The sequence below is a fragment of the Bactrocera dorsalis genome, chromosome 3 (assembly GCF_023373825.1).
Source record: "Bactrocera dorsalis isolate Fly_Bdor chromosome 3, ASM2337382v1, whole genome shotgun sequence".
NCBI classification, from domain to species: domain Eukaryota; kingdom Metazoa; phylum Arthropoda; class Insecta; order Diptera; family Tephritidae; genus Bactrocera; species Bactrocera dorsalis.
Genome location: NC_064305.1, coordinates 64,482,083 through 64,499,760, shown reverse-complemented (window position 1 = coordinate 64,499,760; position 17,678 = coordinate 64,482,083). Strand labels below are relative to the sequence as shown.

The window sequence follows — 17,678 nt, the reverse complement described above, 5'->3', positions numbered from 1 at the left end:
GGACAGATGGACCGGACCAGACAGACATCCGGAACATTCAACTCTACTCGTCACCCTGATTCACTTTGGCACTATCTAACCCTGATATCTGACTCTTTTGGTTTTAGGACTTACAAACAACCGTTATGTGAACAAAAACTATAAGACTCTCCTTAGCAACTTTGTTCCGAGAGTATAAAAATATACAACCAAAGTTGGCGCAAGACGGACCGTCTCACCATATCTACTTCTACAAGTCCGATATTGACAATACAGGGTATAATAGCTTTGTTTATCTAACGGTTGCACGTATCACCTAAAATTAAACGAAATATAAATAGGGTTATATATACTCGTAATATAAATGATTAGGACGACAAAGCGAGTTGAGTGTCGGGTGACTGACTTTCCACCTGTTTGTCCGTGCAAGCTCTGACTTGAGTAAATATTAAGATATCTTGTTAGAACTTGGTGTACATATTTCTTGGCTTCAAATAAAGTATTAGTTAATATAACGGAATTAAACTTTGCGCGAATAGTGACTTGAAAGTGTAACACCTTATGATCAAAAATTTTCCAAATCCAAACAAATTGTTCACACCGCTAGGTATCGAATATGTAGAATCCAATCCTTTAAGTGGTCTTTTTACCGAATATATCAGCCAATATGTGAGATATATGAGTGAAATTCAGAGAGAATCATTACACATCGGTGAGCAGATAATTTCACGCTTTGGGCCAGTCAATTGGCCATCAAGACGTGGGATATCACATCGTTAGACCTCTTCCTGTGGGGATATGACGTGGCCGCGGCCAACATTTGAAAGAGAAAATTTTCAAAAAATGAACGCCAAAGAAAGTTCTTTCGAATGATAATAAACATTCCCCATTAAATTTGAAGTTTTGTGTTTTTCTTTAAAAAGAAGTTAACCTCAAATAGATCACCCTTTAGAAGCTATCCAACAGTCGCTGAGCATCACTCACAAAAGACAGCAGAAAACACTTTCTAATCTATTATAATGTTTGAATAAAAGTACAACAATATGTTTAAGGATAGACTAACTAACTCTTCCATCACCAAACTCATGACTTTTAGTAACTATTTCAATTATTTCCATAATAATAAATGCAGTTATCAAATGCAATAAAAAAGCTAATAAGTTTCAATGATACTGTCTGCGACAGTTTCACATTCAAATTTATGTATTACGATTATATAAGCTACTAAGCTATTGACGTTAAATGATGTGTAGTTGCACACAAATAATCGCCATAACTTTTTTTTTATTTTTAACCGCAGTGTAAATTTATTTGTATAAGTGTATAAATATTTATTTACATTTAGGGGAGCCAAATTAACTAATCCTATTTACCGAATGAGTCCGCAAATTGTTTTTTGTAATTAGAATTTAGCTATCATAAAACTGTGATTATATAAAAGTCCATAAAAATGTGTGCTCGTGCTTTCACATATATTGGAGTTATTATTTATTAAGAAAATTATTTTTATTATCATCGGACTATATTTCGGACTGATTTCCGTAATTGGAAAGCATAATCACACAATTATATTGACAGACCTAATATTGTGGGTTGTTAGATCTTGTACCTTCTTAAATTTGATCCCGAAGTATAGATCTGAACTCCAAAATGGTTGAAAATAGTTCTAATCTAGGTTCCTTACATTTTCAAAGAAAAAAACACAAAACTTCAACTATAATGGAGAGAGTTTATTATGAATCGAAAGAACATTCTTTGGCATTATTATTGAAGAGTATCGCTATCAGATGTTGGCCGCAGCTACGTCTCAGATGGTCCCTCCGTTGAGTCAAATATTCGATTACTCGTTCGAGTGTTTTGACTGTAACTGGCAAATGACACGCGTGGTGTTTTACTTCACAAGCCTCAATCGAAGCGGAATTATCCGCATAGACTTCAGACTTTACATTTCCACAGGAAAATGTCTAACGGTATGATATAACATGATCTTGGAGACTAATCGACCCGACCAAAGCGAGACATTATCTGCTGAGCGAAGTGTTCTCTCAATATATTCTTTGATTGATAATATGTGTAGAAAGTGGCGGCGTTTTGGTGAAACCAAATGTTGCCGAGATTACGAGCTCAAATTTCAAGCATCAATAGTTGGGTTATCATGGCGCATTAACGGTTCCCATTGACGATTACGGTCTCACCGGCATTATTTATAAAGAAAATTTTCCGATGATTCCACCGGCTCACAAACTACACCAAACCGTTGTTTGAAATGGCAACTCCTCCATTTCTTAGATTGCTCTTCGTCCCAAATGTAGAAATTCTGCTTGTTTACTTACCTATTGCACTTGAAATAGGCGCCAAGTCGTTCTATAGGTCAGTCCAAGTTAATGCGAATTGTACCAAATCCACACTCCACGGTCTTCGCGTACACTCCCAGCGATGGCTACTTTATTTTCTTTACTTAATGTTGGACGAGCTGGACGTGGTCTACTCGTTTGAATATTATCCAATAATGACTTCTGGGACTTAAGATTGAAAAGAAGTTAAGGAAGGCATTGGTTGTTTTGAATTGCTGTAGAAGAGCTTTGGAAGATTTTTCACCAAAGGTAGGACCACTTCGTCCTCGCATAAACAAGCTTTGGTTCTTTCTCTGCTCACAAAGCGTTCGATGCTAAGAAATAAGTGAGAGTTTTTTGTAAGGAGCTTCCCGTCAATCTTATCGAATCACTTTAGTATTTTTCAAGCGCAAGTCACTGCCAATAAGGTAGCACGAAGAGAATGATCCATAGTGTCGCCTCTTTCAGGCGTGTGAGCTTTCTGTGCGACTGCAGAACGTCAATACTAATGATGTGATCGCTAACTGTGTGCTCAAAGTTAGTCATGAACTGTCTATCCTTTTTAGAAATATCATCAGGCTACTTCATTAACAGATTCGTTTGGGTGTATGGTCATAGCAAAATCATTGGTAACTGCAAGGCTGATGTGCTAGCAAAAGGGGGCATTCTTGCCCCGCTTACCTACAAGTAGGAACGAATTGGATTTACAATTTAAACATCTCAATATTCTTACCTCCGACGAACCAGGAATCATAACCAAACTGACATTAGCCGCCTTAACCAATTTGTGATAGCCAACATTTCAAGCTGTCTATGTGAAACCCTTGTTAGAGCCTCGATGCAGTTGAAGCATTATTCCGACCATATTTTGTATGAAATCTTCAACTGCAGTCGCCAAGCTTTCAATATTTTTGAAATATTGTTCAATAATGAAGACACATTGTTCCTTCGATTAAGGGAATGAAGTTTAATATGAAAATGTGTAATCATAAAATCAACTCACAGTAAATATAAAGTTAATTGTATTTACAGACATACATATCTACTGAAAATCGTTCATATACCTGCATGTAAATATATTTAATCACAACCTTTCGCACGGTGTGAGAGCGTCAGTCAACTCAGTAAACAGATTAAAGATAAATATTTGCCATTATAATACAGTTATGTGCATAGTTGTGATAGCTCGAAGTGTCAAGTTGAGTGAACAGTTAATTATCAGTTAGGTGTGTGTGAATGTGTCGATTTCTAAATGCCTGCGGCCAAAGACGGAGTAGTTATGCAAATACATAGGCAAATACATTTATCTCATTTACACTGTATAAATTAGTAGATACACATTTACATTTAACACTCAACTCAATCACTTACGAATGTTACGATTACGAAGCTTTCATTCTCGGACTAAAATATTTTCATAGACAGGGCAGTAGTATGTTAACAGTTAATTGGCTGAGCAACTCTACTTCAACATACTTCAAGTACCTATAATTAGTAGAGTAGTGTAACAATACTGTTATTTGTTTTTCAGTATTTTTTAGACATTTGATTTTCAAGAAGAAGAATAAAACGCATATAATTTATGGTAACGAAATTAGCTTTGTTATAAAGATAGGGGTTTAGCATTATGTTCTACAAATGATTTGAAGCAACTTTTTACTGCAATTGTGGCCTTACGATGAGGGGCAATGCTATTACCGAAAGTTTCCTTCATTGATTGTCTTGTTGACTGTATGATATTAGTCACCGTCTTATGAGAACCATTATACTCGTATAATAATAAATTTGCATGATTTTTAAGGTTTGTTCGGGAGTAAATTGGTTAATTATGAATTTTCAAACCAAACTGAGTATATAGTAAATGAAGTAAAAGCGAACAACTCCGGAAAAAGTATTACCTCATTAAAACCAAGACGGTAAAAATTGAAAGCACTTTTCATCAAAACATTGAGATCACAAAATCAATACAAAATAATGTCTCAGTTAAAATGGCCTTCAGTTTTTTCATTCGCCAGAATATGTGAACTCACGTCTCATCACCAGTAATGAATAGTTTGATGAATGAAAAGTTCTCGGAAACGTTTTGGTACATACATTTTGGGACTTCTACTCGATGTCGTTTTTGCAAAAGATTTAGGTCTGTTGGTCTTTAGTTTGGATTCTAACATTACCATGGTCCAAACCCAATGAAGAAACGTTGAGTTCCGCATTTATTTTTGATCCCTGTCTCTTTAGCTTTTTAGACTTATGATGGTTTACGGGTTCAAAACAATCAATTATTTTATATGTTATTAGCCTTTGTACCTTCTGAAATTATAAAAACTGAAAAAATTAGATTTTTACTGAATTTAAAGTTTAGTAAACTGAAAATTCTTTTCATAGAAATAAAATAAAAATTATATACTCGTATGTCAAATTATCATAATATGCGCGAAGAGTCGACTTCCTTCTTTTAGTCAAAGAAATCAACGACTGAAGTACATCGGGAACTTCAAACTATTTACGGAGATGCTGTCCCAAGTGAAACAACGTGTCCTGATTGGTTTCGTCGCTACAAAAACCGTGAATTGGAGACGTTTGTGGATAAGGATCCGTGCCTGCTTGATGATTTCTTCCATTCGATGGCACATGGTCCGGCTGAGAAGCATTTCCACTCACAAGACAAGACAATAGCTTGATTCTCGGAAAGCATCACAACCTGAACAGTTTTACGGTAATGGTATTTGAGCTTTGCCAGTAAAATGGGAAACAGTTGTCACAAGCAAAGGGCAATACTTCGAATAATTCATTTGTAACCATTTACAAACTTGGAATAAAATACCACTTTCATTAAAAAAGAAAACGGCGATAACTTAGTTGTGCACCTAATATTTATGTCTCCTTGGTCCCACAATAGTGTTACATCTCAATTCGTTTTCCCTACCGGATCCTTCTTCTTTTTTTTTGTCGTCATTAAACTCTATACTGTTCAATATTTAGCAGTGAGAACTTTGCTCTTTAAACACAACTACTCCTTATTTACACAAATAGCTCCTTTTATATTTGAAGAAGTTTATTGCTTTCGAGACTTATTTTTGGTCCAGCGTTGAAACAATTGTTCGTAACTTCAAAGTTTTCATTATGGCCACATACCTTCATATAATATGCCCGACTTTTTTAGAAGACAAAGTCAGTCAGACAAGCTATATTCGGTAATATTCTGCGTCCGCTGCTCTAACGGCAGTAGAATATTTATTCTTTCTTAGTATGCTCGTTAGGTGCCGTTAGGGTCAATATATTTACTGTATCCCAGACAACATATCTTAGCTCTTGACTTCAACGAAAACCCTCCTAATTTATTTTTCTTAATATGTAACTTTATAAGTGATCCACTTACCATTTTCTTGTATTATATCTTTTCAGCTCATTCTTCGCCGCACAATGGCAAAACGGTATGAAATTTGCGTGGACAATCTTCAAGAGATATAAGAGCAGCATTTAAAGGTATTAACAAACGGCAAGTGAATTAGTAAGCAATAATATACGAAACTGTTCAATAAGCGATAAATAATAACACCAAAAAAGAAGGGGAGAAAAAGAATAGACTACCCATAAGTTGTAAAGCATGTAAAAGACGGCACTTGTGGAAAGTGTGAAAAATGTGAAAAGAGAGAGTGAGAGACGGCGCTGACAGCATGTGGTGCCTCCACAATACGCAAAGTAGTTAGTGATAGTTGACAAATCGTACAACAAAAACAAGTGCACAAGAATAAAACATCTGTTGGGGTAAAAAGTGAACTGGCAAATAGCGGAAGCGGATGTAAATTGGAAGCGAACGCATAATTAAATTTTCACGCATCCGTCACGTCCCGAGCGGCCACTTTCACACCGTAGTGCGAAGTAATCAGTACACAAAGTAAAGAAAAAGTGTTAAATACAAATAAAGAAAGCCAATTTAAGAACGAAGCAAAAGCTCATAAAGCACTTTAAGGTAATCGTTTGAGTTTTTGTACTGTATAACAGTGAACAATTTCCGAGAAATATTTTTTATCATTTTGGTTTTGTAGTGTAAGAGTAATGTGAAGTGTTGTTATGCGTAAGAAGCTTTAAATTCACTTTTCTCTCATCAATCAACGAGCTTTTGAAAGAAAATCTTACTTCGGGCGCTTTCTCTTAAAAATAACATTAATTTCGGATTTATTTGCCTTCGCTCGAAGCAGGAAAATCAAATAATTTTATACAAGGTAATCTAAATTTGAAATTGTACCGTTATTAAGCGCACAGCCACGTTTAACGAACAATTAATAAAACTTCAAAAACATAAGCACACTTAAGCTCACTCGCCGAGCTTACTGCTCATAGAGTTAAATCAGATAATAACAATAACTGCTGACTGTTGGTTGTCCAAGCAACTTTGCGTGTAAGCATTTGCTGAACGTCTGCAGTTGCCGCCGTCAGCCGTATTCATAATGGCCGACTTGGAGCGCATAAGACTGGTCATACTGGGTGGTGCTGGTGGGGGAAAAAGATCCATCATCAAACGTTTCCTCTTCAAGATCTATACGGACAAATATCGTGCCCCTGTAGAGGATCTCTTTAATCGGGAATATGATTTGGGCGGCGCCACACTGAAGGTGAGTAAGATTGAATAGTAATTTTATTTACATTATTTAGTTTATAAAAAGAATTTGGGAAAAATTATAATAATAATTTAAAACTCTTCCAAACTGGAGATACACATTTTCTACAAGTCAAGTACAATATTTTCTCTTAGATGCCAAGCCCGTCTAGGGTTCAAAAAATTATGTTTACCATAGCTAAGTATATCCCATAATAAGTTTTAGCTAAGCAAAGCATTTCAGTTCATAATAAAAATCCGATCGTTTGGTTTGTTTTTATGAATACCGTCTTCTTTATGGTGCTCACACAATCGACGCTCAAATCCGAGCCAAGCGTAAATTCGTGTGTTGCGTAAATGGGAAAATACACACAGTTCAGCCTTTAAGCGTCCACCTTAAGGATCTATTACAGCTAATGGCATGGCAATGGCATGTTCCTCCCTCCTTGATTTCGAAGTAGCCTATTATTTTGCTTTCCTACCATTTCGTCACCCATTTGAATGACATTTCCGCTGTAGTACACATTATTATTACCTTTAACATGATTTCTTCATTCCAGAACTTATTTTTGATTGCAATTTCCTATAGCGAGTTTAACTCCTTCGAATTCTTTGAGTGATTGGTCACACGATATTAATTATGTCACTATGCCACAAGAATGGATTTGTTTAAGAGGTTAATGTAAGACCTGTAGGTTATGAATGTCTAACTTTTATTTTCCAAAAGAAACTTGAATTTTTATGCAACAAAAGTGAAGGGACGACTACCGTTGGCTTAGTGGACGAGATTGTCAAGACTGACATACACCTAGCATCCGAAATGTAACTGACATTGGTAAGCCCATGCATTGGCTTTACGACGATCTGGATAGCAGCATGGAAAGGAAGGTCTAAAAGTATCACCTAGATGCAAACTTGAAAAATTCATGTGTACACCGGTAGATCAGAAATACACAAAATTCCTTCTCATTGTTGATAAAGAGACTGTAGGAACATGATTCGAGTACACACTGGTCACTGGTAGCGGTACAAGGTTGCACAATGGGGCCGGCAGGCAGGTAATGTCAAGAGTAAAACACCAAGGAAGCGGTGAAGCATCTCCGGTGTTTATGCGGTCACCAGAAAACGCTACAATCATTTGAGGCCAAATGGTATGAGTTATTGTAAGAGATATCGTTAGTGAGACCGCAGCAATTATTCGAATTCATTTGAAGCGTTGACATCATGAAGAATGACTACTTACAATTGGTGTTAGTATACCTTCTGGCAGTTTCTGAGAACAAAATTGGTCTACACGTGACTTATTAGCCTGCCGGACGTACCTAACCTAACTTACTTGAATCCGAGCAGAACAACTACTTTGTAATGTTTAGTCTTTACCTGCTTTAAATTGGTTGTAGGAGTTTAAACCTCTGAAAAAGATAGATTTTTAGATAGGCGATCGCTGCGCGGTATTTCGCCCGCATGTTCATAACCTTCAAAATCATTTTGGTTTGTTTTATTGTTGATTTGGTTTTTGTTGCTTGTGAACGTAGCCTGGAAAAAAAAGCACTTTGACAGTTGATATCGCTTTTCCTGATAAAAGTTCAGATCTGTTTTGATTATGAAGAACCGATTGTGCGGAGAGCAAGCAATTGAGAAGCAGGCCTTCTTGCGACGAATGAAAATCACTCTTTAAAAGTCTCTCATTATTCCTGTCCTATAATACGGCGCAGAAACATGGACAAAGACGACTCTGAGAAAGTATTTCAAGCATTCGAAAGAACTGCTCTTGGCGAAATCTTTGGGTCCGCCCACGTGAGCGATAAGTGCGAAAAAGATGGAGCCACGAACTGTATATCTAAATATCTAATGGATATAGTAAAGCGCATAAAAAGGCAACAAATGCGCTGGTTAGGCCATGTCGTTCACATGGAAGATCATTCTTTAACGAATAGCTTCTTCAACTACAAACCCATTTGTGGACAACTGGCGCGACCTCGCAAAGGATAGAGGTAACTGGCGAGGGTGCGTGGTCTCAGCCCAGACTGATCCAGAGTGATACTGTCAAACAAGAAGAAGTTATGTCGAAACCTCAGTGTCGGACTTAATGCTCCTAAGCCGAGTACAAAGTTCAATTTCATTACAAAAATATTAATTGAGTGCCTTAGAGAGTTGCCAGTTTCGAATTTTTTTTGAAGACTTTCATTATCTCTAAAAGAAAGTATGGCTTTTCTGAATTTTCGACCTAAGACTATATAATTAAATCAGTTTTGTGCCTCTGACATGTCGTCGGTTACAATATCGTCTGCGATCAATAAATTCTATTAAAATTGAGGAAAAAATGCAGCCAGTGTCAATGGTGTCTTTGGAAACCCGAAATAATCTGCTTCCTAAAATATTCCCACATTTCTTTGGCTTTATTGTCGAGCTTTGGCCGTTTGCTCCTATAGCTTATATACTTAATTTATCAACAAGCAGCAATTGTCTTTGGCTCACATTTACTATGTATATGTGTGCTTATGTTTATGTCAGTGTATCAGGTTACAGAAGCAGAAAATCATTATACCATTTAATGCTTCCAAGCAAAATGACGCGACGACGCATGCTGCTGTTTAATTAAATTTGTAGTTGATTTTTTGTTCTTTGTTGTTCTTTCCATGTTTTTGTTTTTTTTTTGTAAGTTTTTGTCAAGTATACTCCTGGAGGGATCATGCTTATGCACATCTAATGCTTCAACTATTCACCGTCATGGCAACAGCAACGCTTACTAACCCAAAATAATGTCATACACATTCATCCCTACGTGTACAAATACATACTATAATATATATTCAAGTACTTAACTATATTAAAGTTTGCCTTGCCACGTTGCGCACCGTCGGCAAATCCAATCACACATACCAACACATTCACTTGGAAGAGAATTAAGGAGAGAACTTTTGTCTGCAAACATCTTTAACATGACACGCTCGACAGGGAATAATTATATAACGCACAGACACAAGCAATCGCGTGCGCAGACTTGTACCGTTAGTTGACTAAGTTTTCAAAGTCAACAAGTCGCAAATACAACAACTGTATGTTTGATGACTGAAGATATCTTCTCGTGCCTTCTTTCACTACCAGAACCATTTTGTTCGCTTCGTTATCCAGTCTGGTGAAAACAAAAGCGCGGTTGATAAGAGTAACGGCGTCAATGCTATCAAAATCATCGGCATACGCCAGCAGCTGTACACTCTTATAAAAGATTGTACCTGCTCGATTAAGTTTTGTAGCTCGAATTATTTTCTCCTGTAGCAGATTGAAGAAGTCGCACGACAGGGAGTCGCCTTGTCTGAAACCTCGTTTGTTATTGAACGGCTTGGAGAGGTTTTTCCCGATTCTAACAGAGCTTTTGCTGTTACTCAACGTTAGTTTGCACAGGAGTATTAGTCTTACGGAATACCAAATTCTTCTTTTCGTTCTGGCAAAAGTAACTTTGAAATCGACGAAGAGATGGTATGTGTTCTATTCAAAGATTTAACGCATGGTGAATATCAGGTCAGTTGTGGATTTTCCAGGTATAAAGCCACACTGATAAGGTCCAATCAGTTTGTTGACGCTGATCTTTAATATTTTACACAATACGCTCGATGAAACCTTGTACGCGATGTTAAGACGGATTATCCTACAATAGTTGGCACAGATTGTGGGATGACCCTTTTTGTGGATTGGACAGATCACACTTTAATTCCAGCCGTCGGGCAGGCTTTTTTCAGACCATATTCTACAAAGAAGCTCGCTGCTTATCAGTTGTTCGTCATATTTCAAAATACTGTGCTAACGGTGTAAAAATGCAGACAAATGATGTATTATTGACAGAAAAGCTTCGAAAGTTTACGAGGGCCTCGAATCTCGTATACCTGAGTTTACCTCCAACAGATTCGCCGCAGTTGTGATTTTGAGATTCGAAAAATTCTTCAGTTGACACGTTGTTTGGTAGTAACACCGAACATTTATCGATTCATTGATCACTTTTAGAACACTTTGTTTTCAATTCATGATAAGTATTAATCCTTAAAGTATTATCAATGATATTACAATACATCTGTTAGACTAAAACAATAGCTTTCTACGACTTTATGCCAGTGCATTTAATTTACTTCGCAGAAGAGAGAGATAGCGCACAAAAATTTTTATAGACAATTAAATATGAGACGCTTATTTATTTTGATTTGCATTCTTTCTTTGAATTTTATTTATGACACTTTATATTTTTCTATTTTATATCGCTTTTAAGCTCTTCTCAACGCTTCACTTTCAGTTTTACCAGAACAACCGGCATCACTTTTATGGTTTTCTTCATTGTATTAAAATTTAATCATCGTTTTCAGTCGAACATCTATTCGTACGTATTCGTTTTATTTGTGTCTCCATATCCTACGAATAGGTGCCATATGAGAGCGTCGTCTTGTAAACCAATTTCCATGACACTTTTGAACCACAAATGTTTATTTCCAGCCTAGTCAGCGCCGACGTAGGCATTACACCTCCCCTTCACCGTCTGCCTAACGCTTGTAGGCTTGCTCGTTGACCGTAAATGCCACGACAGCCTATTTCACACTGATAATGATTCAATAAGCTGATGCGCGTCGTACTTTATTGCTCGCTTTGCTGGACACACGCTTGCTAAATTAACCAATTGACATCAAATTCTCATTGGCGTGATATAATTTCAGACCCATCAGGCGAGTTTTATTGCCATTCAACTGCTATTGTTGACATAGTATACGCTATAAATTGACAGTTATTTGTACGAGAGTTTGTAGATAAGTGCCAATTTGCATATATTAGAATTTTGTGGCAGCACTAAAGTTGGTTCAGTTTCACTATCCTAATTTATATAAAATTTATGATCGCAGCACAGCTTTAAATTTGGATATTCTGTCCCTAAGCCGCAAACTTTTGTGTCAACTATTTCAAGGCTTGGATGAAAATCAGCGAAAATAGCTTTAACTCAGATGGAAAACGCACAGAAAAAGTAATTTGCTCGTTCCGGGTGCGCCTGAAAGAGTTCGGGTTTTAGCTTCGACTTCAATCTAATGAAATTCAAGCCAACAGTTGTACCTCTAATGTCTCCGCTTCACTTTTTTAATATTTTCATCAGTTGAAAATGTCGAAGGTCGCCCAGAACGAGTCATGTCTTCAGCGATCTCTCTACCGTCTTTGAATATTTACCACTCGAAGGCTTGTGGTTTTAATAAAACAGGAACACCGAAAACCTTTTCCAATATTTGCAACGATTCCGCAAACGAATTTTGGTCATAAGTACAAAATTTCAGAAATCTTCGCAAAATACCTCCTTCTGAAATATCATTTACTCGGGGAATATAATTACAATTTGCGCGTCCGCTTTTGTCACAATGCATGTAATTTTCTGTTTGATGTATAGTGTAGACACCTGAGATGATGTTTTGTCTTTCAGCCTCGCTTTCCATTTTCGAGATCAATACGTATGAAAACTTCTAATGTCTGGTGATTCTACTTACAACTGGTAGTCGAAAGAAATTTTCCTGTAACCCAAAATTATATTCAAAATTAACTAAAAATCACTTGTCTGTGATTTCCCGTTTTGATTGATTCCGTTGCGGAAGCATCAATTTGGAAAGATGATTATGGTGGATGCAAGTAATGTGACTGTATACCAAACACACAACATGGGATATGAGTGATGTTGAGTGAATAAATGTTGTTGTTGCACAAACTGAACGTTGTTGTCGTAGTAATAATGATAAACCCCACATCGCAGCGGTTCAACGGAGCGTATGAGCAACATTAAACAAGCGACGTGAGATGCGAGATATGAGCCTCGAAGTCTAAATATTTTAGAGGATCATTACCAAGTTGTGTGTATATGTGTGCTTAGCTGTCACCAGATATCAACCAAAACGGGGAGTATATGTTTTTCTCTAGGACTGTCAAAGAAAAGCCAAAGCGCCTTGAGAACTGTGTGCAGCAGCAACAACAACATATTCGTATGTACATATAGACGACAGTTTTCGTTCGGTGTGAAAATATGTGCCTAACGGTATTATATTTACTTTTTGGCACGAGACTTCCGCGCTTTTTCGCTTTTTCACTTATTATTTACTGCCTCGTTTATAGTTTGCCGTTATCATTGAGGCGGTGCGCAAATGTTGGCGTTGCTCCCCTCAATTTCCATTATCATTTTCTTATGAAATATGCATTTCAACAAACCGAAAAATAGCTTAAAATTAATTATGAAAATTTATGGCTTCAATTAATGATAGGAAATAACACTTACTCATGTACATTAGAGTGGAACTTATTTTAATTTTCGATGTGGGACTTATGTAGAAATAAAAAAATGCTATTAGAAATGAAAAAAAAAAGATTATAAAGAATATTTTTAGAAAAGAGAAAATAATAAATTAAATAATATAAAATGTTTATAAATTTTGTTCATAGTTTTTAATCGTTTATATTGCAGCTATGGGCCATCGCAATCCGATCTTTTAAATTTTTGGATTTTACATCGTCAATTTTGTCAATTCACAATAACTTAATTTTACATGCATTATTTTTTCCATAACAAAATTTATTTAAAAACCTTAGAATTCCAAGTTTCATATTTGATACTTAAAAAATTCAGACTGTGTTTGATCAGAATCACCTTTATGGTCCTTCGATTCATCTTTTTTATCTTACTGCCATCGGAATATCGTAAACAGCAGTGAAAACCATTACGAAAGACCATGTGTGCTTAAGAAAAGGGAAAAACTCAATTGGCCCCAAAATTGCTCATTTTTTTTCGAAAAACAGCTTTCTGGCGATGAGTTTTGGATCTATTATGGGCTGACAACTCTTAGTTTTTCACCGTCGCACATTGTATCGGTTCGTAGTGAGGTTTTTGCCAAATTTTCAACCAATATCGTACCATAACCACCGTATTCGCCTGATTTAGTTCTAGATATTCCGCAAACTTAAACGCCCGCTCCGAGGGAATTGTTTTAAAGTCAACTGAAGACATAAAGCGTGAATCGCTACGGTATTTAAGGCCATTTCGTAAATTTCCAATTATTTCCTATCCTATATTTTCGCTGGTGGTAAGCTATTTCCAATCTATTACTTCTGTCCTTCTTTCTCACTCTCACTCTCTCTATCTGTTTATTTTTCTTCTATCTATCGGCTATCACGATAGTTATTTCATGGCTTCATAAGTTCATTACTTTTTTATCTTCAGATGACATTTGCCTTTTATTGGCCATAGTATCATTTAGTTGTTTCATCCCTCCAAAGAAGAAGATAGGTTGAAGATTTTTAAATATAATACATTTGCTTCGTGCTAAGTGAAAAAGATGGCATCTCCAATACGACGCCGTGCAAACCTTTTGTCCAAGCGATTGTAATGTAATGAAATGTAGAGAACTATTTACTCTCAGCTCACCCCACCAACTAATGTTCCATAAAATGTATACATACCTACATATTTGCGTATATATATTTAAATATCTGTACTCAGCCAACTGTTGATTTAAAGTAGAACCAAATATATTTGCTTTATTTAAAACTAATTCCCAAACTTGCTGTAAAAAAATCCTCGCAATTCTGAAGAAACTATGAAGCTTGCTAAAGATACGTCTACATACTGGAAATCTTTGCTAAGCAGCAAATCCGTAGAGAGCAAAAGGTAAAAGCCAATTTCACTAAGTGACATACACCCATACATACGTTCCCGTATAGTCCTTGCTGTATTTGGATGTTTGTTGCCGAGTATATTAAAATCTGTGTGTGTGTGGCTGTGGATATATGCCAAGCCAAGTTGAGAGCGACGTGTATATAAATTTGATTAATGATACGTGTAGCGACAAAAACTGAAAACCCATACAAAAAAACCAATAGCGATAAGCGCAACAACAACGCGACTACGAAGGTGTTGAGGTAGCTGTGCCAACGCCAAGGGAATTAGCGCTCACGGCTTGCAGCTTAATGTCGCGGTATTGCAAATGTTTATATGTATATATGAATGTCCGTATGCGCAGCAGGGTATCCGTTATTTTTCAAGTTTATTGTGGTTTTGCAACGGTTATCTGAAGTTTTTTCCCTACAATTAAGAATCTAACGAAAATAAACTCTATAACATGGGAATTTTGATAGTTTGTATAAAAAGCGTAAACCTAAAACTTTGAAAAAATTTTATTATAGTACAAAGTTTTCCGTTATACAAAAAAAAATCGGAATACTTTTTTTCATAATCTCATCATATTAAAAGTTAAACGCAGTCAATATTATACATCAAATGTACTGAGCGTTCATACAAGTTATTTATATAGTACTCTGCGTTCCTCATACGACATGGTGTACTATATGAAAACATTACAGTTGATAAATAAATTTATGTAGATAAGTAGAGTGGCTGTCTAGCGAAGCGGTTAGAGTCCCATTCTGATTTCACCAGGACTAAACTGCCTTCACCCTATTGGCTCTTCTTTGAACTGCTTTTGAGAAAGTTCCGATCTGCAACTGATAGTTACAATTATTTTCCTATATAGACCATTACATTCGCACAAAAGATATTCTTTAGTCATAAGCGTTGCCTTCAACCGTTAAAATAATATCTTTTATGAAACAAATTATTCAGACCTTTTTTGTATAACGCGATAATTTCATATTCGAATATCATATTTTTGAAATCGAAAAATCAACTTGGGATATATCAGGCACCCTAATGTACATATACTCGTACTACATATGTGTGTATAGTGAGATAGCTTGTATTTATATCTTTGTTATTCGAATATTTGCTACCACCAGCGATATGTAGAGTGACATATACAATAAATGTATACTATATGTGTATATGTACTATATGTATGTATGGGAGTGTTCCTTCTAGTTGCTAGAAGTAATTAATTTGCATTTTGTCATAGATTCCTAAACACTGGAATAAATAAATTTATTGCCACTTGACTGGTGGTTCATTACTGGCGCGACTTTTAAGTTTTAAAGTTTGTGTTTGTGTTGTTCTTATTGTCTTACAAGATTAGAAATGCTTAACTTATTTATATTAAGCTCTTTCTTATGCACTAGTCTCTTCTATGTTGATAAAAAGCGCTCACTGAGTGTTCGTATGTATGAAAAGAACTGTAGTTATGGTTTAAGCTTCAGCTTTTCGAGTCACAGCAGGCTAATGGAAAAATTTAATTTGATAATATAACTTTTACGATTTCTGGAGTTTCGCTTTTCATAATTCTAATATCAAGCCTTTCTAAAAATAGTGTGTTATCCCACATAAGTTCCTTTAAAGTAACCTTGAACATTTCAGGGTAACGGTAAGACACCCCATCAACTGCCTTATGGCAGATTAATTGTTCTTTTGTATTGCTTTGTTTTGAATTGTTTCTTGACTTGCATTCGTTCATACCTGTAGAACAATTCAGTGAAATTAGTTTAATTTACAATGCCAACCACAAACAAACGCACACCTACACCTTATACCTACATTTAAGATACGTGTATGTGTATGTACGCATAAATAAATAGCTTGAAACGTAGACAGCAATCAATGACTTTGTAAAATTTAAATTCACAGAATCACAGACCGTTGGCATAATAGCAATTAGTTGCACGCGTAATTGTTATTAATTGCAAAGTTTTCACGGTCTCGACCAGGCACGAAAATGCAATAAAACGTCTTCACTCAAAGTTGCTTACTCAACACAACCGCATAGAAAATACGCAGCTCAACAAAAGTAATATGTGTATAAGCGCTCTTGCATTTTTGTGCAGCGAAGAAACTAATGTATTTTTCAAAACTCTTTGAGATATTAAAATGATTATTTTTTATACAAAACAATTGCAGGTATCGCTGTGTGCAGTTGTTTGTGTGGAGAATGTGCGAGAAATCAAATTATAAAGAATTGTTAGAATGCACACTAATTATTTCTAGTGCTTTTGTTAAAAGTTACTTTTCATTGTTAGGAATTATAACAAGTTTAACGCTGTCTTGAAAAGGTTACTCATACGCCGTGTTCACCTGTCAATTTTTATACCCGAAATCCAATAGTTCTTGAGATATCAATCGGCAATTTTGCGTACGTCCTTTCCTCTCTAAGAAGCTGCTTATTTGTCAAAATAGTTAATATCGGATCACTATAGCATATAGCTGTCATACAAACTGAACGACCAAAATTAAGTTTTTGCCTTGAAACTGCTTTATTTGCGAAAGCTATTCTAGTTTCCATACACTCAAAGTTAATGTTTTTTCTTATTTTTATGAACTTCTGGCAATTTGGTCAAAATAGCACAAACTTCTTAAATTTATTCCTCGTAAAATTTTGTAGGGTAAAAGTTGACACTCGTCAACCGAAAATACCTAAAATTTACCAAATATTGTTTTTAAATACTCATATAAGAATTTAATTTGATACATTCTATGATTTCAGACTTCCTGCAAGATAGATGCTGGTTTTTAGCGAATTTGGAAATATGCCAATAAAAATTATCCATTTTCATGTTCATCAAAGGCATGTATACATTTCATACTCGCGTATTAGTTTTTTTTCTAGCTTAAAATTGTGTGCTCAGTAATTTTAAGAAGCTCTTAACACTTGATAACATCTTCAAAAATAAAATGATTAATTGTTAAAATTGCGAGTAAATTAAAGAATTAAAATATTTTCAAAAATTATTCTACATGATCTTTAATAAGCTCGGCATAGCTGCATTTTTTGAAACAAAATATATTAATCATTTTTGTAAGTGTTCACTAAACAAAATATTTTTTA

The 17,678-nt window shown here is 35.6% G+C and overlaps 1 protein-coding gene across 1 annotated transcript in view; it reads left to right on the top strand.

Annotated features, from left to right (window-relative positions):
• Positions 1-6,760: 6,760 nt before the first annotated feature.
• LOC125777068 (GTP-binding protein Di-Ras2-like) overlaps positions 6,761-17,678 on the top strand; it is a 53,626-nt gene continuing 42,708 nt past the window's right edge. Inside the window, exon 1 of the mRNA XM_049450956.1 lies at positions 6,761-6,925. Coding sequence (XP_049306913.1) covers positions 6,761-6,925 — 165 coding nt within the window. The remainder of the gene's footprint in view (positions 6,926-17,678) is intronic.